General features: G+C 40.2%; 2 protein-coding genes across 5 annotated transcripts; one reads left to right on the forward strand and one right to left on the reverse strand.

The window, feature by feature from the left end:
* Positions 1–72: 72 nt before the first annotated feature.
* Positions 73–7011, reverse strand: moxd1l (monooxygenase, DBH-like 1, like; the record flags this gene model as incomplete). Its single annotated transcript, XM_083934618.1, has 13 exons — positions 73–93; positions 1017–1101; positions 1290–1384; positions 1710–1769; positions 1891–1987; positions 2254–2342; positions 2448–2620; positions 3720–3822; positions 3951–4106; positions 4431–4514; positions 5090–5242; positions 6458–6604; positions 6742–7011. The coding sequence occupies 13 exons, from the start codon at positions 7009–7011 to the stop codon at positions 73–75; spliced, it is 1533 nt and encodes a 510-aa protein (XP_083790744.1).
* A 2440-nt stretch (positions 7012–9451) lies between these two features.
* Positions 9452–24618, forward strand: snx9b (sorting nexin 9b). 4 transcript variants are annotated; one of them, XM_083934032.1, is made up of 20 exons: positions 9452–9766; positions 11586–11672; positions 12590–12664; positions 13553–13684; positions 14323–14400; positions 15369–15531; positions 16652–16687; positions 18309–18444; positions 18732–18816; positions 19064–19189; positions 19268–19385; positions 19474–19604; positions 19711–19814; positions 19930–20033; positions 20243–20320; positions 21119–21195; positions 22023–22112; positions 22732–22846; positions 22927–23018; positions 23152–24618. In XM_083934032.1, the coding sequence occupies exons 1-20, from the start codon at positions 9755–9757 to the stop codon at positions 23197–23199; spliced, it is 1887 nt and encodes a 628-aa protein (XP_083790158.1). In that variant the 5' UTR covers positions 9452–9754; the 3' UTR covers positions 23200–24618. The 4 variants fall into 4 exon arrangements, with proteins under 4 accessions (XP_083790158.1, XP_083790159.1, XP_083790160.1 ...); XM_083934033.1 differs by lacking the exon at positions 16652–16687; XM_083934034.1 differs by lacking the exon at positions 14323–14400.
* The last annotated feature ends 479 nt before the right edge of the window (positions 24619–25097 follow it).

Consider the following 25097-nt stretch of genomic DNA (forward strand, 5'->3'; position numbering starts at 1 on the left):
CTTGGCTCTTTTATATGATTATATACATATAAACATAAAGTAAAGAAATTAAGTATGCATGGAATAGTATTGTCAACATAAAGTATACATGAACTGATCACAAAACGCATACACAAACAGAGATACGTGCATATAATGTTAGTGCCATATAGTACACACATGTCATATGCATAGACTAAATGAGAAATGTATAACATAATGTTAGTTAGGCGACATGGATAAAACCCTCTATCATGGCACAATTGAAAAAATGATAAAATTACTGTTTGCTGATTTCTATTTAGCTACTTTAGTTTCAAGGTCCAGCACCACAGGTATAAGGGTATACATTGAATCGTGTATGCTTCATAGAGTATATAAAATATACTTTGTATGTATGGTTACAAACCTAAGTGCGGTTACATTAAAATTGAAATTAAGCGTGTAGTTAACTTTGTCTACCCAGATACAGCCAAGCATGTTGTGCTTTTATTAAACAAAGTTTAAAGTAAGACAGAAAATCCACATGACAGTTGTTAAATGAAATGACACCTGATCTGTAATAAATAATCAACACGGAAGAGAAAATACATGCAATGAAGAGAGAAAACTTAAACACGGAAAATGTTATACACCCTGTCCTGTAAAGTAAACTAAGATACAATAAACACAGGCTTTCTTTATCAAGATTGCAAAGGTTTGGATATGTTTCCCATAAAACCATGTTACATTATTGCAAACCAGAGTAGCAGAAGTATGTTTCTTGCTGGGTTCACAACCCATAAGCTGCAGAGTCTGCTTGCTGCATTGTTATTCTGACATGTGACAGTCGGCGTCTTCATCATCTCCCTGACCGTGCCATTTCCATTAAATGCAAAGTTGGTCTAAGAAAAAAGATGACATAGAAACACCTCTTTTTACAATAATTGGTGGGCGCAATGTCTGTTAAAAAGAAAAAAAAATCCTCAACAGAAATGTGTGACATTATTGCATTGGAGGTAGAGAAGAAAACACGAACAATTCTGACTGTTACTTACATTATCATCAGAGACGTGTTGAATTTGTGGAAGGGTCTTTAGCAAACTCTCCTGCACAGCAATGTCATCCTGGTCCTCAGACATGCTGTCAGAAATGAGTATAAAGGAGAATATAGAGCTACTTCAAAAAGAGCATATCCAGATAAATCTCTATGTATGTGATATGTAAGCAACTGTGAGCTGTTTGTAAACCAGCACTGGTGTTGGATTCAGTCTCAGCAGAAATATCATGTGAAGAACTGCATCGGGCAGCTTGTGTTCATCGATAGATACCTCGTATTTGGGTGACTAACACATTGGGTAATCTTGAGTGCAGGGTAATAGAGTAGGAAGGCCAGGCACATTTCATCAGTAGTTGCTAACCCCATCTGAAGGAGCAAAATGTGAGACATGGCAGGCATTAAGGAAATTAGATTATCTTTATTTATACGGTATATATAGACTGTATTTCTTTTGTACAGCAAGGGGACAATCAATTTTCTATTCATGTTAAGGTGCCCACCTCTATTAGGTCTTTCAATTTGACCGATACATATTACATTAATCAAATACTGTAGGTACTATTAAACTGCTCATTTGTTTTATCCATAGTCTTAACGTTACTTTTGTTATCTCTTCTATTTCGTGGACACTGATTCCGTTTAAAGCAGATTGTATGTGTAATAAGGACATGAGGTCATAGCATTTACCCACCTTAGTGACTTTGGTGCGATCGGTAGTACTGAAGGTGCACTCCACTGCAATCTCATCTCCCTGTAATTGGAGTCAAGTAATTTGCCATGATAAACTATAGAGCACTGTTAATACTATATAGTTTTTAACAGCCCATACAACTAATAATTTGCTTTAAAAAAATCCTGTAATTGAGACTTACATGCCTGATGGTCTGGATGCTTCCCAAACGTATGCTCTGCTGCATCTTAAAGTTGTAGTTTTCATCCAAGCTTATGAAGTCTATCTGCTTTCCATTTCTACAGAGACCAAGACGTATGAAATAACTGTTTACAAGAAAACAATGGTATATGCATAACCTGCATCTGAACTGGACTTTATTCCAAAACACAACCCTAAACTATTTTATATATATATAGGCCTATGTTTTATAGCATTAATATTACCAACAATTTCTGACTGTGATTATACAAAATCAGTCAAATAATATAAACCTTTTATATTATTCATTCTTCAGCTTAGATGTCGACTGTGATTAAGCAAATACCAAATCTCTCTTTCTAACCTGTAGTGGCCAACTCTCACTTTCCTCCCGGCCAAGTGAGTGTGCAGCAACACAGCGAACACTTGCAGTTCAGGCACAGGATTCACAAGCTAAAGGTGGAACAGAAAACACTATCAGGAACACAATCATGAACAACACAAAATAATTACCACTTAACTTTAAAAAAAAAAAAAACATACTGTACCGCTACAGACCTGTGAAAAGAGAGTGGTATTACACACGCCGTAGGTGTGGAATTGAGCAGCTTTCGGAGGGATGTTGTAGTGCAGATATTTAGAGGGCAGCATACCGGTTAACAGGATGCCTCCATCATGTTGACGGAGATGTTTTGTATAGTGCAGTCTCAGTCCTGAGCTGTCTGTCCGACCTATACAAAGAGAAAACGTTTATTTTAATTAAAATGTTGCCTTTTGGTCATGTGATGAAGAGACTATATAAAAAAGAATAGAATCTATGCTCCAGTACTTACAGTATGAAACACTGTGTTAGTATGAAGATGTGGCCTATTAAAATGCATTGGTTGCATTTTAGAAGAAGAAGAATTCCTTTATTAATATAAATATTATTATTTTTCATTTTACACACACACACAAGCCCGAAATACACACACATGCACAGACAGGACCTATATACATGCAATTAATGGAGAGATGTTAGAGCGAGGGAGCTGACAGTGACCGGCGCCCCGAGCAGTTGGGGGTTCGGTGTCTTGCTCAACAGCACCTTGGCAGTGCCCAGGAGATGAACTGGCCCCTCTCCAGCCACCAGCCCACACTCCATTCATGGTCCACACAGGGACTCATCACCAATCATAGGGAGAACTCATAGAAATAGAATGAGTGTACTGGTGTCATTGCAATGGGCTTTCATACGATCAAACTTGTGGCAGGTCAACTTTCTTTGCCTCACTTTCTGTAACCAGTGTACAGTAGCATAAAAACAGGGTGAAATTAGCAAGCTAATTAACCAGCTAGCCGTCCTCTAGTTAGCTAGTTTACTAATTCCACCATGCTTTTACGCTACACGATTACAAGAAATGAGCCCAACTGCGGAGTGGTGGCTAGTGGGTCTAACGGTCGCCCCGCCTCAATCCCCGCCGCTCAGGACGCTGAACTGCATCCACTTTCCTCTCTGTGACTCACTTCATGTCCCTATTGAACATGTGTTGTATGGCAGTACTACCGTTTAAGCAAGCTATGTTAAGTGTGACTAAATCACCCCGGTGATGCCATCAGGGTCATTTAGCTTTGTTTGGCGTTCACAAGAAGTGGGCATTTAAAAGGCAAGATGGGTTAAAGAGTTTGGAGAGAGTGTATTGGTTGAATCATGGGATTAAAATAGAATTAATCAATGTCTAATCTGTAATTAATAAGATATTATTTGTGTACTCATAATAATATATAATCACATTTCAAGAAACAGATAGCAGACGGATAGACAGTGTGAAAAGGAGCTACAGTATTTACCCGCTTCATTGTTTGGATTATTGTAGTGGATTTCCAGCCTATAGAATCGATCACTGTCAGCACCTCCAATAGGAATACCCACATTTTCTGGAAGCTCAAATACCTGAGGTGTCAGGAATAAACTGTGGATCAGTTTACACAAGCACAACACTGACATGGTTACACACACAAGAATACAGACAACAAAAACAAATCCAAGCATTCAGAGACGGACACTTGATTCTCCCTCACCCCTCCTCCCACTCCCCATGCAGCGACCAGCCCGAAGCAGGCATCCCCCAGGTCACCCATGTAGCACGGCCTGTCCGACGGCTTTGTCACAAAGGAGGGGCAGCTGTACAGCAGCATGCGATGCACGATGTCAAGGTTGTCAATCACTGCTTCAATCTGAGGTAAAGTTAGAAGATATTTGGTAGATAAGATTTAAAGAACGCAGGATAAAAAGGAGTACTTGTAGTTCATTTTTATGTTTACTTTTTAGGTGTGGGGAGAGTTACTACTACTACTAGAATTAATAAATGACACTTACTTATTTCATATCAATAAAGTATTTTTATTGTCACTACCTTTATCAGACTTGTTTTTGCATTTGAAACGCCAATCCACTCAAAAGTTGACAGGAGTATGCGTGTAAATCCAACATCTCATTTAAAGAACAGGATTAAAGGTGACTGAAGAGAGATGATGGCAACATGAAGAAAGGGTGATTACCTGATATATATGATGTGTTGCATTTAAGTGTGGAAACTTCATGACCTTGCAGTGGTAATAGGTACTACGGTGAGGGATAGTGATCTGCAAAAAAGAAAGAAAGATGAAGGTAAACAAAACACAACTTGTCTTTGTCTTAGTTCGACTACTCGTATTAGAATTATTTGGATTTGCTTTGACTTTTGAATTCATTTTCATCTCTTCATCGTAGTTACGGTAGATAGATAGATAGATAGATAGATAGATAGATAGATAGATAGATAGATAGATAGATAGATAGATAGATAGATAGATAGATAGATAGATAGATAGATAGATAGATAGATAGATAGATAGATAGATAGATAGATAGATAGATAGATAGATAGATAGATAGATAGATAGATAGATAGATAGATAGATAGATAGATGGATAGATAGATAGATAGATGGATAGATAGATAGATAGATAGAAACATAGATAGATAGATGGATAGATAGATAGATAGATATATAGACAGATAGACAGATAGATAGATAGATAGATAGATAGATAGATAGATAGATAGATAGATAGATAGATAGATAGATAGATAGATAGATAGATAGATAGATAGATAGATAGATAGATTCTCTGCAAATTCATCGTCATTGCCATAACTGTTGTCAGTTATTCCTACATTGTCCACTGTGGCACTGAGATAGTTGAGGTTGGTTGAGGTCGTCCGGGGCATATAGTTCAGCAGGTTGACTTCCTTGGTGCCTCTACGGGCCCCATGGTAAGCAATGTCATCTGTTATTCCGTAGGCGTAGATCAGTTTAATGGGTTGACCCTATATGAGAAATGACAATTTTAGACAACAAGTGTGATACAATACAGAAGCGGCATGAGAGGGCTTTCATGGAGGCGTGTTCAGCGATTGCACGGTGTTATTACCAAAGCTGTATAGCATTTCATGTGTTCTTTCTTTTGTTGTCATTGTTTTCATGTATGAAAACACCCAATTCAATGTATGGTAAAAGAACCTAACAAAAGCAATCATATGGCACAGTTTACATGGATACAAGCAGGAAACCTGAGGCCTACAGAATAATTCGATCAGCAGTACAAAGGAGTAAAGCATGACAAACAAAGGTGGACCAAGACAGCACGAGGAGATGTGCTTACATCTCATTGGCTATAATGCATGAACACGACATGAAGGAAGTGACTGTGAGTGTTATCGTTTAACTCTGCAGCTGTATCTTGCAGCCTGCAAAGCGTCAGATTGAAGGCACCAATGGAATCTTGGGCCTTGGGTGTTCCTCCTAGAGTCTAGGTAAGATGAAATGACACTGAAGTAATCTAACAAAAGTCCTGTAAATAAGAGCTGTCCGCCATAATACAGAAGGTGACGGCTGTTGGCGGGCTGCCTGTCTGCGTGGGAAACCTCACTGACCTTTTTCTGTTAACTGTTCCGAGTTTTCTGTTTTATGTACTGGGTTTTTTTTTCCAAATCCCCACAGGAGCGCAGTGTGGGCAGTGCTTTTTTTATCCCCCCCTCACCCTCATGTGATGTACCCCTTTCGTAACCTCTTTTGTAAAATAATTTCCCCTTGGGAATGAACAAATTATAATTGATTGATCGATTGATTGATGAATACAAACTGATTCGGGGAATATGAAATTCTCCCTATCAACTGATTAATTATTCTTTTTCTGGCGTAACAGCAATAGAGCCCCTGGCCTGGACATGTCACATTTTTGTAAGAGCTCAAATCCATTGTTTTCAATGTGTTGCTGTTGTCAACGTGAAGGCGTGCTCAGGAGAGGGACACCATCGCGCCACACAAGCGCCTCTTTTTTAGACGCTTTCAGGTATCAGTTTCACGTTGTCACCTTTTCCAGGCGGTAAAAGACGCAGCATGTGTAGTCTACCATCATATACACTATACAGTAATGGATAAATCACTAAATTCTCAAGCAATTTTGTAACAATGGTTATTTTTACCAATGCAACATTGCTTGAGGTGCTGAAATTGGGAGACAAATTATTTGAATGCCTTACAATTATATGGAAGTCTTTATGGTCACAGGACTGGATGGACCTCTGAAAGGTCATGATGGTTTGACCTTCACTTTCATTCAGAGAGAGGAGAGTGTAACTCTGCTGCTCGTCCACTACAGGCATTGAGTTCCCTGTGGCGTGACGGTCCTAATGGACAAAAGACACAACTTTCATACAGCAGAAAGGCAGATCGGGCAAACACTGTGTCGTGTTTGCTGCTGAACATGGAAAAAGGCATTTTGCCTGTAATATTGACAGATATATGGGTGTAACTGGTTGCTTACCGTGAAGTAGCTTCCACTGGGTCCAACTCCCCCTATGACGATGTCTGACCCCCTCATGCCTCCGTTTGGACTGAAGCCAAAGCTCACCCAGCCTGTTGTGTTGACTGCCAGCTTGAATGTGATGTTTTCTCTCAGGTTATCAAAGCCCCACTTCAGGCACACCAAATGGTTCTGGTCCAGGTACTCCATGAAGGGCACGGTGGGGTCCGACGCCCGCGCTCCTTTTGTCAAGACCAAGAACAAGGAGAGGAGAGGAAACAGAGAGCGCATGATGTCTCTGTGAAGTTGGAGACCTTCAAACTGAGCTCACCGACTGTGCAACTGCCAACCACCCTCCCGTCCTCCTACCGACACACCTGCGTTGCTGGATGAACTCCAGTGATACAGGTGAAAAATGCTTAGTCATTTCGCATTTGGCCTCTTAGAACAGAAAAATACACTGACTATCACTTTAACTTTGGCCTCAGTCACATTATTACAAATCAAATAACTTCTTCAAGGATTAGTGGGAAATGTGCAAGTTCTTCAGCCTCCATGTCAAGTCTTTTCATAAAATCACACACTTACTTTCTGCTTCTGTCAGTGGGCTCTAGTCAGGTGGCCGCACACTTCGCCTACTTACAATGTCCCCTCTCAGGACCTCTCTCATTGATATCAACCTGCTCCACTGGTTCCATCACACTGACAGACAAATGAGACTCAGGTTTTTGATATATGAGGAGGTGACGAGGAAGGAGCAGGCATGAAAGCAGAGTGGTTGTCACTCTCTCTCTCTCTCTCTCTCTCTCTCTCTCTCTCTCTCTCTCTCTCTCTCTCTCTCTCTCTCTCTCTCTCTCTCTCTCTCTCTCTCTCTCTCTCTCTCTCTCTCTCTCTCTCTCTCTCTCTCTCTCTCTCTCTCTCTCTCTCTCTCTCTCTCTCTCTCTCTCTCACCTACTCATGCATCAAACACTTGATCCCAGCCAAAACAATTTCATCTTATAGGAATGTGAATAGGACTGGGAGCATTCTTTCAGATCCTCTTCACTAAGTCAATGTTGCATTCTATCGCTAAAGATCACGTTGAATACCTTTAGCGCTGCACACTCATATTCTCATATACTGTATATCTTCACAGTGCACACGTCAGCTTCTGCTATCTGTGGCATTTATCTGCTTTCAGCCCCTGACATTGACAGCTTGAATACTGACTATTGTTGCCCATAACTAACACTTTGAAATTATTTACAGGGCACTTTCACATATAATTGCAATTGCTTTCATCTTTTGAACCTCAACTTACAGTGCAACTGCCTTCAATGCTTACACACATACTGGAAATGTAACTGAGGTTAAAACTTGAAATAAAAATGTCAAATGCTTTCAAATGCACTTTAAGTCCCCTCTCCTAAAATACTCTGATATGATTAATATTTTATGTCTTCCCCTAAAAAAAACCCTGAATTTAAACAGGCTGCTCTGGCCTCGAGCCCTGCAGAGTTACAGGAACGCTCCAGCCAGAGGTTGAAGGGATTTGTTCCTTAGGTATGTGATGTTTGAAACCCTGGATTCTGGAGAATTTGGAGACTCGTCCTTGGTACACTGCAGTCTCAAGGAAGAAATGCTCAGCCATGGTGTTGACTGCTCATTTTGCTCATGATAGACGAGGATATGTCATTATTACTCAAGCTTTTGCCTCCTAAACTTCACTTTTTATTTAGAGTTTGTTTAGTATAGCCTTTCCCAGTTTTGTAGAAAAAAAGAAAATAGTGATTATTACTATTATTCATATTCACATTATTATTGCTGTTATTGTTTTGTTTTTAGGTTTTGATTTGATAGCAAGAACTTGCGTGTATAACCCTGACCACAGAGACTGATATTACCGTAATGTAATAGCACATGGAGCCCAGCAGAGGCCGACTCCAGCATAAGAAATAAGTTCAGGGTCACTCCCTGTCTTTCAGCAGTTGAGACAGCTGTGAGCTGTCAACAACAGTAAACACAATAGCTGTTTTGAGATTACAATCCTGCACCAGATCTTCAACCATTGCTTGGACTCATCACTGGAATGAAACCAATTAAGCCTAAAGTGTCTCTGAGCATTGTTTATGTAGGCCATTTTGGAAAATAGAATAATTACTCGGAATATGTACAATTTGACTGATTATTATAGTAATTAGGCATTGTATTATTATTATTATTATTATTATTATTATTATTAAATGTATTATTAATATTATTTATTAAATTAAAATTACATTTATTATTATTATTCAATTATTCTTATGGCTCTGCCTCTCAGTAAACAAAACAATGTATTAACTGCTTATACTGCACTGTAACTGTAACTTCTACTCCTTTGAAGTTCTTGGTTTATTCCATTTAAAAACGATTTTATTCGCTTGTTTGCATTTGTATTTATTTTTTATAATTGTTGTATCTGAATGTCATATTTTTTTAAACCCAAATGTCATTTTATATGTGTTTCTTTCCGATGCTAATAATGTTTTATGTAAAGCACTTTGAATCACCCTGTTGTTGACATAAACTTGCCCTGCCCTTATTGCTACATTTTAGTTTTATTTTCAAGACTTTGACATTTTAACACCGGGTTTCAACGCATATCATTTATATTTCATTAATTGCTTATATTTGACTTCAAGTGAGCCCATATCCCTCTGCTATCTTTACGGCTGCTCGTGTCTTGGAGGGCCGTGTCTGATACCTTTCCGGTTTCTCTCCATGATGCAGGTCACTCCCTCCGCGCTGTCAGCAGCCCTCTGCGCGGTTCAAACTTGCAGCCACACTGAACCAACTAGTCCATTCCTACCGTCTTCTTCCAGGTTTTTGAGTTTTTAAGCAACAAAGTGTTTTTAGTAAGGTGTTAAAGTTTGTGTAGCGTGGGGAGGAATTGCCGTTTTGCCTTCGCTTTTTCGCCGTGAGAGCAGCGAAAGGGGGAAAATGTCCAGCTGAGGGTTGGAAATCCCGAAAACCGCAGGGCCTGTTTTTGTAATGATTGATCAATGCTTCGACAATGGCGCTAAAGGTAAGTCTGACAACTTCCCCAGGCTGTTTTAACGTTAACCCCGGGGTATGGTCTTCTCCACTTCCCCCTGACAGCTGCATTTTTGCACTAATAATGTAGTCCTGTAGCTCGCGCAGAGTTGTAGTTTATCGCACACAGTGAACACTTCACTCGATAAACATTCAAAAACACGTCAAAACATTTTAACACTGTGGTTATGAAGCGTTTAATGGACGCGTACGACACACTTGTATGCTGTTAATGTGACACGAATGTTTTGTTTTTTTCGCTTTACATGGAAAATGTGCCTCATTAAGAAAGTGTCTTGTGACATTTTACTACCTTTCCAGTGCGGGTCATTTCTACCCCGAAGGAATGCTGGGAAATGTAGTCTTTAGCGTGCGTGTGGCTGTGTCCATTCAGTACAGGATGTAGGAGTGATTATAGTTAATATTCGCCATAGACTACAGTGTATAATCATCATTAATACAGTCAGTTGGAGTATTATTAATACACACATTGCGTTAATGCTATTATTAATAGTATTAGCAGCATATGAGTAGGCCTATTAAAAACAGGGAATGCAGATGGGTCTGAGGCTTATTTTTATTACAATATGTATTTGTGGTTCAAGATTCCTACCTACTGAAGTTAAATACCCCCTCCAAACAATACCCAAACGATACATATAAATTAAAGACAAAAAACAACAACATAAGAGTCTAGTCTTCAGAATCTACGAATAATATACAAATATTCTTCATTTCAAAAGTTTCACTGCCACACACAATGTCTTCTACTACACTGACAACTGCACTCTCGGTACATGTGCACTGGAGGGTTTCAGTTTCCACATCACAGCTGTTAAAGTTGAATATTTGGACCGTGATTAGTACACATGTTAAAGTAAGATTTAAGGTCAACTGTCAAAGGTCAAACATCCAAGTGAAGAAACAATAAGTAGCCCAAAACCCCTCTTTGTTTGAAGAGGGTATATACATGCGCATGATTATATCTGCAATATACATCATGCCACCAAGGTAAGAAGGTTTAAATCATCCTTGGCCCAGTTGCTGTCAAACAGAAACAAACTGTTTTTTTACTACATGTACATGGAAATATAATAACTGAGGCTGTTCAGAAACAAACATTTATTTATTTCTGCTTCCTTGACTTCTGGGATGTGGTAGTCTACTCAAATAGATGGTTAATGAACAAGTTAGACAGTCTGTTGATGACGCATGGCAGGCTGACTTTTATTTAATATGCACAAGAACTAACAATGCAACAGAGTTTGGATAGACAAATTTCTGAAGATAAAAGAGTAGGTAGGCCTACAAATCAGCGATGACGTCAACTGTTTAAACGGTATTTGTAGAATAGTTTTTCACACTGTTACCTCTCACTCTTGTGCGTGCCTGCCTGCGTGCGTGCGTGCGTGCGTGTGTGTGTGTGTGTGTGTGTGTGTGTGTGTGTGTGTGTGTGTGGTGTGTGTGTGTGTGTGTGTGTGTTTCTGGGGCTAAGGGGGAAACGCAGATGTGGGTCAGAGAGAAGGCTCCCGTATTAAACTAAATCAAGTAACGTGATAGTTCTGGACTTGTTTTTGGTTGATACTGGTGCCTAGTCAAGAGTCATCATAACATACCCAGAACAACTAGTTTGGCCTGTTTCACTTAACTCCACAAGAGTTTAAAACCTGAGGGTGATATTTGGTGTGTTAGTAATATATTTGAGTACATAGTGTTTAGATGCAAATGTATGTAAATGTGCTCTCATCATAAAAGTGTTCATCAAACATGCAGTAAGTCTTGTGTTTTTTTTTTTCTTCTTGATTGTTCAGGCACAAGTTTTATATGACTTCACTGCTGAGGTTGGCAACAACGAGTTGTCGGTGAAAGAAGGCGAGACACTTATTATCACCAATCAGGTAAATCTATCCCAGTATGTCTCTACCTTCCTTCTGTCCCCATCTTTCCTCTGCCCAGTGGACACTGGGTTTAGGCAAGTGCAAGATCCCACTGCCCACTGCTCTATTTTAAGTACTCATTGTTATTATTAATCAGCTTATTAACATGATGTTTTAATTTGTGTTTTTTTGATGGTCACTGTTTTGTGTACATCTTCTAAAATAATTATCACCACTGACAGTGGAAGAGAAAAAAAATATATATATTTTTCAGTAAGTGTATGTGTACGTATGTCTGCAGTGTCGTTATTGAATAACAGCAGTCCGAGGCCCAACTCACATGATCGCAGGTTGTAATAAACTAGGAGTGTCACAAACGTGTACAGAGGAAGGAGGAAAACCTGATGTCATTACTGCCAGTCGCCAACAGTTCAAAGGTCACACACTGTGTGCTGACCTACATAGTTTTCTAATCAGAGTCGGTCTTAAGCCAATCAGATCCGACTGTATCAGGAAAACAGTGTTTTTTTTTCTTCTCTAAATAAACTGACAGTGGAGGAATTTGTCCTGGGAGCTTCAGTGTGTTTACAGATACTTGGGAAACCTGGTTATTGTCAGCTAAATATCATGGAGATGGAAAACTTGTTATCCTTAATTGCAATGACAAATTAAGAGAAACACAGCTACAGCACCACAGCTAGATTTCTCTGGAGTGCATGTGCATTTCAAAAACTTCATACCGTATTAGTAAGTATTGTTGTGGCGGCAGGAATCACAAATAAAATAATCAGGTTACAATGTTCAATGGATTTAAACCCTTTCTGTTCATTTTTTCCAGTAGACTTGTCTTTAGTGTGCATGTGATGCAGACGCCTACTCTCTGCTAGCCTGATGTGTTTATCCTAGCGTGTTGTTTTTTTCCTCTCTCTCTCTTTCAGAGTATTGGAGGCGGCTGGATTGAAGCACAGAACTCCAGAGGGGATGTTGGACTGGTGCCAGAAGACTACATCGAGGTAAGACGGACAGTCACTTTGGTGATTTCACCACAGAAGCCTTCTGCTTCAGGCTTTGAGGTCCAGATGCACAGTATGTATGTGCTCTCTATATCAAAGTACAACCAAATATTTAACATTTCAACCTCTCAATGCCTCTAGCTGTTAGATAAGCGCCATTATAGTAAATTATGAGGTTTTGTGCTATAAACTCTGGTGCTGCTATTTCTTGTGTGAAACTACAATCACAACAGGATGTGCCTCCTTCGGGGGTTTTGCTGATTCAGGTTTTTTTGTGTGTGTGTTCAGCACCCCTGACCTCATCATGGGGATATGATTCACACTGAAGACCTTCAGAAACAGACAGAGTTTGATTAAAAGTAAATTCTGTGAAGTCTATTTACCAGTCTGGCCTCTCTCTGAACAACATGTAACAATGTAGCGTCTGTGTTTACAAGAGAGATTGATGTTATCCGTCTGTTTATCTGACCTTAAGTTACCTCCCCAGCTTCGTCCAGACTGTTAAGACTTGTTTTCCAAATCATAAAAACCCATCGATGACTTGTAGGTTACGTAACATCTAATAGAAAACATCAGGATACGGCCGGTTCCTCAAGCAACTACTCTCTATTTCAGTGCACTCTACTGGTTAAAATAAAATTTGCAAACCCAAAAGGATGAGCTACAAAAGTAGCCAGAAGAATTAAGTGTAGTGTCTTATATTCACAAGTGGTGGAGCAGATTGAAACCCAGTTTGCAAAGCCAGGGAATGCCAAGGAGACACGATCACATTACCACAGAAGAATGTACCTTTAAAAGTCATTAAATAACACTGGAATATCTGGATTTGTTCTCTTAACCGGATTGTTTTCTGTCTCTTACTCTGTCTTTTTATCTTTTCATTTGTAGTTTGGTAAGCCGCAACCATCGTTCCCCGGAGCAGGAACTGCAGCGCCTACTCCAAGTGTAGGAAATGTTGCATCTCCAGACCTGTCCATCTTTGATTCCTTTGCTCCTGCAGCAGCACCTGCACAAAACCAGGTAATGCACTCTCCTAATTAAGGTTTGGGTTTATGAATTTCATACTGGTGCCCTATTGTCATAGTTGTAGATTAATGCACAGCCTTAACTTCTCTAAGCAGCCAAGACCAGAACTGGAGAAGTAAGTGTAAATACCTATAACATTGCCATGCCCAGAGCACCTGCCATGTTCCCATCCGTCCCCTCAGAAGTATTTGTGATGGAGTGACGTTTGCTAAAAAGCAGAAGGGGAAAGATGATGGAGTTTTACTGACGTCCGTGCCGCCTGTGTGATCCCCAGAGATGCAGAAGTGAGAGCAGCTGCCGTGGTCATGTAACCGTTTTAGCTCTAGTAAAATAGAACCAAGTGGAAATAAGTTCAGTGAAATCTTTTGTATTAAGCAGGCAGGAAGTTCCACAAGTATGAGCGTACTGCTGGATCAGTAGAAATTTAGGCACGGTAAGTGGTTGAGTCAAGGCAGGAAATGTGTCAGCCATTATCCCTCATGCTCTCTCCCTCTCTCTCTCTCCCTCTCTTCCTCTCTCTTTTCACCCACACAAACACATCCATATCCAGCTTCACTTTAACCCATCCCTTGCTGAGTGTAAACCTTCACTGCTGGCGCTTTGTGATGATATCACCTTCTTTCCCCCTCAAGGTGGATGCTGGGGGCTTAAGTCCCCAGCCGGACACCCCCGACACCCCAGTTTCCCCCTACCTTTCATCCCCTGACGAGGTAACCCGCCACGTAGGGGCGGTGGATGAGGCCAGTGGCATGAAACCAAGCCTTCCACCTTCACCCATGCTCTGACTCCAGCCCCCTCCTCTCTGATTGGTCCACTTTGGCAAATTCCCCCTCCTACTCCTACTGCCTGCAGACAGCATGATCCGCTCTCTCCGTGCAACTTGCACTACAGTGCACACTCACATGCCAACCAATCGACTCCCACGCCCTATATCTCAATTGTATGAATCAGCACCACAGCGAAACTTTAAATACTTGGAGATCAGAGTCAGTGATCTTCGTTATATCACATATAACTGACGAATCACACTGAGTAATCATCGGACCAGAACACAAACATTTACTCCACAATGATCAGAATCTCAGAAATAATCCTCAAAATTCGTTCAATGCCATTTTGACTAATTGTTGTATAAAATGTTATCTATTTATGTACAGTGATGGTGCTGTTGGAGTGTTGTTCCTCACTGAACTGCTGTGTTCATTTGTCATTGCAGCAATTTTTTGTAACTTCTCTTTATGTCTGTGTGCATTATGTGGCATAAAGAAGTAACACTGGACTAGTTCTGTGGTCAGGCAGCTCAGTACTTGGTTAGCATGTAGCTAACTGCAACCTAGGGGCACAGACACTAGTGCATGCTTAAGCCCACAAGTATTCATGATGGTCCACAGTGTCTGCCTTGCTAGCACAGCATGACGTTGCATTTTCAGCTTGTAAGTACTTTTAAAACACACATTCATCCGACAGCAGACTTCACTGTCTCTGTCAAGTTGATTATCTGTTAGAGGCCGGTCTGCATCATGTGTTTTTTTTAAAAAAGCATGTTGTTTGAAAACTACTGTCAGCTTCTCATTTAACAGAATCCAAACTTGACTCTACTCTGTGTTCTGTCTCTCCCTCTCCAAACTTGATCGGTCCATCTTTTATCCCTCACATTTTCTCGCTCTGCCTCTTCCAGGCTAGTAACGGTAATGATCCCTGGTCGGTGTGGAACGCGGACCCCTCAGGGGGCTCCAACAACAACTGGGCATCCAATCCAGAGGGCACCCAGACTGGGAAGAATCCTACTGACCCCTGGAGCTCCGTATCACAGGGCCACCCTCAGGCTTACCAGGGTCCAGGTAAGGACAGCTTTTCAATTGTCACCTGTGGTTGGCCCTTACACCATATTTGTCAGTACAGTGAGAAATTGTGAATTTCATTCTTGTGGTTTTTTACACTTCTCAGTACTGCTACAGTATCAAAACCCCATGATACTTTACATTAGGAAATGAAGATAATTCTAAAGTGCTTCTGGTTTCCTTTTTTTAGTTATTAAACTCGTTTGCTGCTGAATGTATGACAGCTGAATTTAAGTTTATTTGAATCTAAGATTTCTAAAGGATCAGACATAATGGGTCTCATGCATGAATGTTTTTTTATTCTTCTCGTATATTTGTTCTTGCACAAAGCAATAAGAGGAAAATAGGAAATTCCTATGTTGGAATCATGAAACATGCGCTGACAGCCGGTCTGTCCTTACCCTCCTGAGTATGTTGATGAATCGCATTTGATCTTAAATTGGATGCGTGTGCCAGGCACTTTGGAAATAGCATAGGGAAATGCCCCATTAAAGTCAAATAAGGGCAGCAGACTAAAGTGCTGTGTGCAAACCACAAACCAACAGCCACTAACATTTGACAAGTCATGTTAAACTCCCACAACAGAAGAAAAGAAAGAAAAAGGAATGGAAGTACCTAATAAGAATAACATATATCGAAGGACAGCAAACAGAAACAAACAAGTGTTCTGCAGAGATACAAATGTTGCTTAATGAAGTTGCATTAAAAAGACTCTTCAGCACACTAATGACCATCTCAAAGAAACAAATGAAACGTTAAAAAAAACATGAAATAAAAACACTTTGCTGTGGCTGAGATGGGAGCACACCTTGGTGCAGATTGTGCACAACACAGCAGGTGTTGCTTTCTTTCAGTATATCGAGAGCGCACTCCACTACTGAGTGAGCTCAGCCGCCTTTCCCTGGCTCGTGCTTCCACAGACGCTCAAGCATTTGGACAGGACCATCAAGTCATGACTCTGATTTTACCAGACTATGGAAAGTTAGCCTCACTCATGACTCAGAAGGACAAATGGACCAATTTTTTTTAAATTCTCCAGTTGTTATTGTAGAAAGAGAACTGAATACAATTTCAAGGAGCAGAATTAACAGACTTTTCCTTTCTTTCTCTCTTGCCAAAGACATCTACCCGTATCCTTACCTTATCGATTACACAGGTATCCCGTGCTTCACCTGCCTGGTGGAAGCTTTTTCCTCATTTTTTGTGTGTTTGGCCTGGCAGTAAGTGCTCAGCAAATAGTTTCAAGCAAATAGTTAGAGGAAATAATTGACTTCCTTAAAAGCATGTGTGTGCAGCATTGCATTTGTATCTTGATATTAACACCGTATTAACTTAATATTGTGATGTGTGACAGTTCCACTTGTGACTGACCTGAGGAGTGTAGCTGTATTATATTGTGCATCTGATATATGCATTTGTGAAGTCACTGTGAAAACATTGACATCTTTCAGTCTTTAACTGTGATTGATGTTTTAAGGATGAGTTTCATAATGTTTCACAGCACTAAGGTCTGTCCTAAAAAAGACAGAAAGCAGAAACCAAAGACAGAATGAAGTTGAGAAAAGACAAACTGAATTACTAAGATGCTGCATCATCAAAATTGATTCTTCAGTTACAGGAAACGGGTAGAAAAGAGTAGTTACATTTAGCTTTAGCTAAGGCCAGCTGTCTCTGTCTCATTAGCTAGCTTTAACCAAATAATGTGTTTTGTAGTTTTTCAAACTTTACATGCTGTTTTCTCTGATATATGTTTGTATGGCATTATAATATGTTATATGATAAAAACAAATGTCAGAAAATCTGAATTTTAAATGTCCTTTGACCAGATATGTAGTTATATCATTTTGGCTTTGTTGGACAGATGTGATGGAGCAATGAGGATTTCCTAACACCTGAACATTTTCTCTAATAGCTTGAAGCCACATTCAGACTTTAAGATCTGCCTCACACAACAATGTCTTAGTCACACTCCCAGTTCTGTTTGTTTTACAGCCTATGTACTGTATCTGTGTAAACGCCTCATTTTAAGAGCGCATGACTGTAGAAAAAAATCTTGCTATGCGAATGATGTATTATTATTTTTAGTTGCATTTAGGGACAGAAATTGGGAATTGACACCGTTTAGAACCTGATTCAAATGATTGGCTATTTATGTGTCACATCTGTACTTGCAGATGGAAGAAATGATTTTACACCAGAGTGCATGCTCTCTGTTTTTCATTCGAACACATTTAACTAAACTTAACTAAACATCAAAACAATGGCAAGTGTGCACTATTTGCAACTGTTGTGTATATGCTTACACGTCTGTTAGCAATGCATGTCAATAAATTACAGAAATGCAATGTCTTTGATAGCTCATAGGCGAGTGTTGCATGCCCTCAAGATAGTGCAACTGCATCTGGTACCTCTGTAAAAATCTCTTTCTAATCTTAAAGTTTAGGACCACACAGTAAGACCAAACAGTATTTTTCCACTTATAAAATAAGAATAAGAAACCTTCATTACACTGAAATATTCCTTTATATCATCTACTACTCAGACTCATGTAGTAGTCTCTATATCCAACACAGCAGCGATGTTATTTTAATGTCCATCCCTGCTACTATGTAACAGTTCAAATAGATCAGAAGCTGCTTTTTGTATCAGTTAATCTTCCCCAGTGGTGATAGATTTTCAGTTTGCTTCCTAAACACTTGCACATTATACAGCAGGTTTTTGAACACAGTATTTTCTGTACCTAAAACACAACCATTTGTGCATGTATCTGTCCTCAGGAGCAGAGGATGATGAGTGGGATGATGAGTGGGACGACATAAAGTCCACTGGTTATGCCGAATCAGAATCTGGCGACGGCGGAGCAAATCAGAGAGGAGGAGCGCATGCGTCTTCAATGAAAATCTCCCTCAACAAGTGAGTTACGAGGCGTCTTTGAATTCTCGAGTTTTATAGAAAAATGAAGGAGCAGTAAAATCTTTCCTGGTTTTAAAATATTTGTCAATCACTAAGAACAATACAGAACATCACTGTGTCAGAAGAGAAAACTATTGTGATTTTAACTTTTACAGATGGTTTGTAATTTGATTGAGATGTTCTGCTGAACAATGTGTTTCAGCCAAACTTTAAAAGATAATTGGTTTATGTCACTCCCAGAATAAAACATCATGGTGAATTTTAAAACTTTTTTTCTCTTTGAGCAGGTTTCCTGGATTCTCCAAATCTGGCCCAGAGCTCTACCTCCTATGCAAGCAGCCCGCTAAGGGCAAAGAGAAGCTGCCAATCTATGTAGGTTCTCTCTAGAAATCATACAAATCGTTTACAGTTTATCATTAGATGTCTTGTTATAACAGTGGTTTTAGTACATCAATGTCACCTGCCTAACTGAACTACATATAATATTTTGTATCATAACATTATTGCAGTAATAGATGGTACGGTATAATCAGTAGCATTGTTTCCTTTTTGCTGGTGTGAATATGAGTGTATGCCATAAAATGACGAGTTGAGTCTAAACCTTGTGTTTTATGCTCAGGTTGGAGAAGTTGGTCCTGTGTGGTCTTACCCAGAAACTCAGCTGGACTGTGTGGTGGCTGATCCCAAGAAAGGCTCAAAGATGTACGGCCTCAAGAGCTACATCGAGTACCAAATCACACCCAACGTAAGGATCCACTTGCATCTGATACCATTCTTAATAAATATGATGGAATATGGTTAAAATAATGCTTAACGTTTGCAGACTACAAACCGACCAGTGAATCACAGATACAAGCACTTTGATTGGCTGTACGAGAGGCTTCTAGACAAATTTGGGTCAGCCATCCCCATCCCCTCCTTACCAGACAAGCAGGTGACAGGTAAGTGACTGAGACCAAAAAAAGTTGAACATTGCGTACGACAAAGTAATTATAAACTCTTTTGAGTGTGTCCTCCCCTCTATTCCAGGGCGATTTGAGGAAGAGTTTATAAAGATGCGTATGGAGCGGTTGCAGGGCTGGATGACCAGGATGTGCAGGCACCCGGTTGTTTCCAACAGTGACGTATTCCAGACTTTCCTCACCTACAAAGATGAGAAGGTGTGCTATTCCTCCTCTTCTTCTGCCCTCATCCTTCATTACGGAATTATTTAGCAGCATTTTATTTTAATTATTATTGCTTCATGAAAATGATTCAATTTTACAGGACTGGAAGACGGGGAAGAGAAAAGCAGAGAAGGATGAGACAGTGGGAGTGATGATCTTCTCCACGATAGAGCCTGAAGCTTCAGATCTGGATCTTGTCGAAGTGTGAGTGTAATTAAACTTTTCTTTAAACCAAAAAAGCACCAACATCAATTGTGTGGCTGACTATTTTTTACCTGTGTACGTTTTATTGTATGTAAAATGCATCCCTCGTCTACAGGGAGCAGAAATGTGAGCAGTTCAGCAGGTTCTCCAAAGCCATGGATGACGGCGTGAAGGAAATCCTCACAGTGGGCAACGAGCACTGGAAGAGATGTACAGGCCGTACGTACACACACTGCACTGACACTAAATAATTATTAACCGCACACGGGCCACACCCTCACTGAGCTGTAATTACTGTTTATATCAGGGAATGGGTTATTGTGTTGAGTATTTTGTCAACTTAAAACTAAATGAATTCACATAGTGTATATGTGTGTATGTGTCTGTGTGTTTCCACGTGTTCATATTTAATTTCTTCCCCTTCACAGCTTTGCCGAAAGAATACCAGAGAATTGGCAAAGCCTTCCAAAACCTCTCTTCTGTTTTCACCAGCAGTGGATACCAAGGTACAACACTTATTCTATACTGTATAGGCCGCCCTCTGAGCTACATTATTGGGTTTATCCCTCACGCATGCACAGTTTTCATTTGTGCCCTTGTGCCCTGCATGGGCACTCACTTCTGCATCCACTGTTTAGAAAAACTGCGTGACCTTAGTTCTGCTACAAGGGTTTCATCAGCACCACAAGCAGTCAAGAAGTCCTATTGTCGGACCTTTGCCCCAGCTGAGAAGCTTGCTTGGCACAGTCCATGCTGGGCTAGCTGTCACCCTGCAATCCTCCTGCCGGTTCTGTGCCCGGCTGCCAACCGAGTAGTTGTAGCGGCAGCAGCTGGGCAGAAATGATGTAGGTTTCCTGCTTGCGGCCCTTCGTGTTGCCCTTAACCCAAAAAAAGTGGAGTAGAGGGCAAAGCCTATACGAAATACAACTATAGTTATGTATTGTTCCTGTTCCACCAACATTAGCTGAAGAAAATGCTGGTCGTTGGGAACAGAACTAAGGTCACGGCGCTCTTATATACAGTTGGTTCAGCCATAAGTGAGGCCCTCGCAGGGCTTGAGGGTGCAAAAAAAATCACCACAACTGCACATGCGCAATGGATAAACCTATGTAATAGCGTAGAGAGTTACAGTATGTAACTATCAACACAATGAATGGCTCCTTCGAAACTCATCGCAATGGTAGAAGTAGATGTGATTCACTGTGCAGCCATTCATTCTATGGAAGACTGTTAGAAAACAAATTATTTCAGAGATACTATTAAGAAAAACGGTGATGTAATATTTAACCCCTTCTCTACTGTAGGCGAGTCAACTCTGACTGACGCCATGACGGCAGCAGGCAAGACATATGAGGAGATAGCTCAGTTGGTGGCTGAGCAGGTAGGTGCCATTATTTACTAACCTTTAGTGTTTCTTTCAACCAACCGACCAACAATCTTTACCTTTACTGTTCATGCCTTAAAATTCAACAAAGGTTGATACTGTACTTGTTTTCCTTCACGGACAAGGTAACCGAGCAGAACTTGAGGCATCCGTTTCCTCAAAGGTCTTTGAGTTTATTTTAGACCTTATTATCGACCACATTGTGTGTGACAGAGCGTTCACTCTCTAAATAATCATAATTTCTCACAACGTCTCCTAACATTTCCTGTTTGCAGTCAGTGTTCACATCCTGGATGTGGCCTTGTAGTGACCCTTTTAACCCACCGTCCTGTTGGTGAAGTCTGTATCTGTAAAGGAAGAAGCCACTGGCAAACTTATCTCTAGTATTTCCTAAATCTTGTTTTGAACTACTTCTTTTTGTGGCTTTTCTGACCAATCTCTGTAGTCTGATTTGGTGTGCTGTGTAATAAAATCAAACTTGGGCCTTTTTTGATGTCCCAGCAGCTTCCAGAGGGAGGATTCATCTGGTAAGCTTATGCTGCCCCAGACACCTTTTGTCAGTGCTGCTGTAGATAGATTTGTTGGCTTTAGTTTAGGTATTCCTGTGATAGTCTGGACATGGATGAAGTCTAAGACAATAAATACATTTGAATCTCTCCAGAAAGGCTGCTGTGTTATAATTCAACTTTGGGAAGTTGACGTAATGTTTCCCTGTGTTCTGTCTTATCACTTTCAGGTCTGTCTATCTGTTATTTCCTGTTTTTGATTTTAGGTCTCATTTATCTGTGTTTGTGTCTGTCCATCTGTCTGTGCTCCCTTTACAGCCCAAAAAAGACCTCCACTTTGTCATGGAGACCAACAATGAATATAAGGGTCTTCTTGGATGCTTCCCGGACACCATTGGAGTCCATAAGGTACGCTGGGAAATAGTTAGACAAGGGTTTATTATAAGCAATTCAATGGGATTTCCTATTTTATACACCCTAAACTAAATGTGTAAAGGCAGTTTCTTCAAGTGGACACTTTTTCTGCAGCTGGAGCTGGTTGCACCCGCTGTAAATTTAAGCTAGTTTTTAGTTTTTACCAAGCGCAGAAACCGCTTGAATTATTTTAACTTTAAACCGAATATAATTCTCTTGATTTTTTTTCTAATCATTTGGCTCTTAAAACTGTTATATTAAGAAGTTATGTTACAGCTTATCATGTTACAGAGACTTCACGATTGCTCTTTATTGGGCAGCACTACAGATCCTGTAAACCTATTTACACATTATTAGAGTCTTTACTGGGTAAGACATTCCCCAAATCTCGATAATGCAACTCAATCTAGTGAATCACTAGTGTAGAAAGTAGATAGTAGTTGTTGTGAACCTCACACACACTTAGTAAAGGATTTATGATCAGCTGGTGCGACCAGGTTCAGAAGAGACAAACTATAGTAAACATGTAAAACTTTAATTTCACGTCTTTAAAATTCCTGCACCTTATCTGGATGCAGTTGTGATAAATGGTCTTTTTTTTTAAATCCTGCAGGCAGCCATAGACAAGGTGAAGGAGGGCGACAAGCTGGTGGCCACCAGTAAAATTACTCCTCAGGACAAAGTCACCATGGCTAAACGAGTCAGCACCATGTCGTACGCATTACAAGGTAACACGCTCACTCGCAAACATTCAAGTGGTGGAGTTTATCGTGACCTGACATCTGATATCCTGCTTTGTCTCCCTCAGCTGAGATGAACCACTTCCATAGCAACCGTATCTATGACTACAACAGGGTCATGCAGTTGTACTTGGAAGAGCAAGTCAAGTTTTATGAGACGGTAAAGCATTTTTATTGACTACTGGAGTCCGTAACAGTCAATCTTTTTTTTGTTGCTTTATTACCTGGGGAGCAGTTGCATAGTTCTCACCTGCCTCTGCTTTTGTTTTGTTTTTCTTCTCCCAAATCTACAGATTGCTGCAAAGCTGAGACAAGCACACAGTCAGTTCACTACCATGTGAAAGCAACGTCCTTCAGTCTCGCACTACAAGACAAAAAGAGTTCAACCAGCTCAACATCCAAAATATTCGTGCTAACACTGCATTCTTTTCCCTCCCTTTAATTTAAATTTCACTTCTCTCTTTCGCTCACTCTTTCCTCATCTCTTCTTTTACTGCTCATGCCGACAGTCCCAGCTCACGCTTGTTACCTTCATCTGCCGCTCTCAGAAGTTTATTAACAGTTAAGAGCATGTGCAGCAGCTGAAAAGGTTTTTTCAATTTCTTTAGGGCCGGCAATAATTGCTGAACAAGACACACTTGTTACACATGTCCTTTCCTTTGTCCAAGGTTTGCAGCTTGTGACACAGGAAGGAAACGCCATGAATTGCTACATTGCATGAGAGTTTCTCTAATGTGATGCAAGTTTTGTACAGCTATAGATGCCAACGTGCCTGTGCTCACATTATATCGACTTATTTTAAAGCAATACTCTGACGTTTTTTCTTTTCTCATTTTAAAATGGTAAAGGAAAGGATTTTGTGACGTACTGACCCCGAAAAAACCAAAGCTATCCTCCTCTCTGTCGACAGGGACAGCAGGGGGGTTGATTTCTGAATGACATTGGCAACAAATCTGAGCTTTACTGTTCTTTTCTTAGCCAATATTTAAATAATTTTTGCCTCCTTTATTAGCAACGTTAACACTTAGAGTCCTAACATTTTTCGGTAAAAGCAGCGGAGCATTCTGTTTATGAATCCGAGTCCGGGAAGAAGGGCGTGTGTCTTCTGTATGTCCACTGCTGGCAGTCCCCTAGCCCCCTTTCATCCCGCACTTCCTCAAGAGCTAACAGGAAGCCCCACCTCCTTCCTGTCCTGCCCCTTTGAGTAAAATAGAAATGGTTGACTTAGTTGCCCCCCCCCCCCCCAGCACGCTGGTGTACAATGACACTGCAGTTTACATTTCAGCAGAAATAACAAAATATTGGGATAAATAATACTCAAGTTGGGGTTCGTTATTTTAAACGTTGGTTATTAAAACCACCAGTCACTGAATGTATCTCCTCCTCCTGAAGAACATTTGTCCTTTCTTTTGATCGGATTACGGTAATATATATGAAGGTGTAGCAGAAATATTAGCTGTAAGAATCTGTATTATTAAGAGAGTTTGAGACGGAGCCATGGATCATGTCATGTATGCAGTTTTGCTTTTGCTTTTCACCGCCCAGTTTTCAATCAGTCTCTAATCTCGTTCACTCTCTGTTGTCTTATCACTTGATACATGAAAAATATACATATATATATATATATATATTCTATCTGACTTATCGGGTGCTTCTTGTCATTGAAATGCTATTTTATGTATAGGAGTATTTGCAATACAGCGTAACTCAAAGAAGCAGAAATTCTGTTTGATTTATTAAACAATGATTTGTACTCATGAGAGTTTGTGTGTGTGTTTGTTTGAAAGAAACTGTGCCCTGTTCTCTACACAACACACTACGCACTATCTGACTCACTCACAGTAAAGCCCTTATTCACTTGAGCAGATTCTTGCGTAGAGATGGATAGGAATGAGAATGAGTCGGCAGCCTGTGCAAAGGGTCAAAGAGTGTGTTTGTGCAGTCTTGTAGCAGAGGAAGTGAAAGAGCCCGTTTACCCCCGCATTCAGCTCTCGGCCCCCATCAGGTGCAGCTGGATGTGAAGGCCACATAAAGTAGAGATCTTATACACCACACAGTACAGGCGTTCTCACTTATTTTTGAGTGTATGTGTTCCAGTGTGTTCAGAGCGTCAATTCAGAGCACTTGGAAAAACGTTTGAGTATTTTTATTGCAAAATCTTTTAAAACTGAAAACATTCTCATACTTGGTTGTTTTTCAAGTTGCATACATTTAAACTGATCACAAACCTGCAGCTTTT

This window comes from Echiichthys vipera (genome assembly GCF_963691815.1).
Source record: "Echiichthys vipera genome assembly, chromosome: 19".
Taxonomy (NCBI): Eukaryota; Metazoa; Chordata; class Actinopteri; order Perciformes; family Trachinidae; genus Echiichthys; species Echiichthys vipera.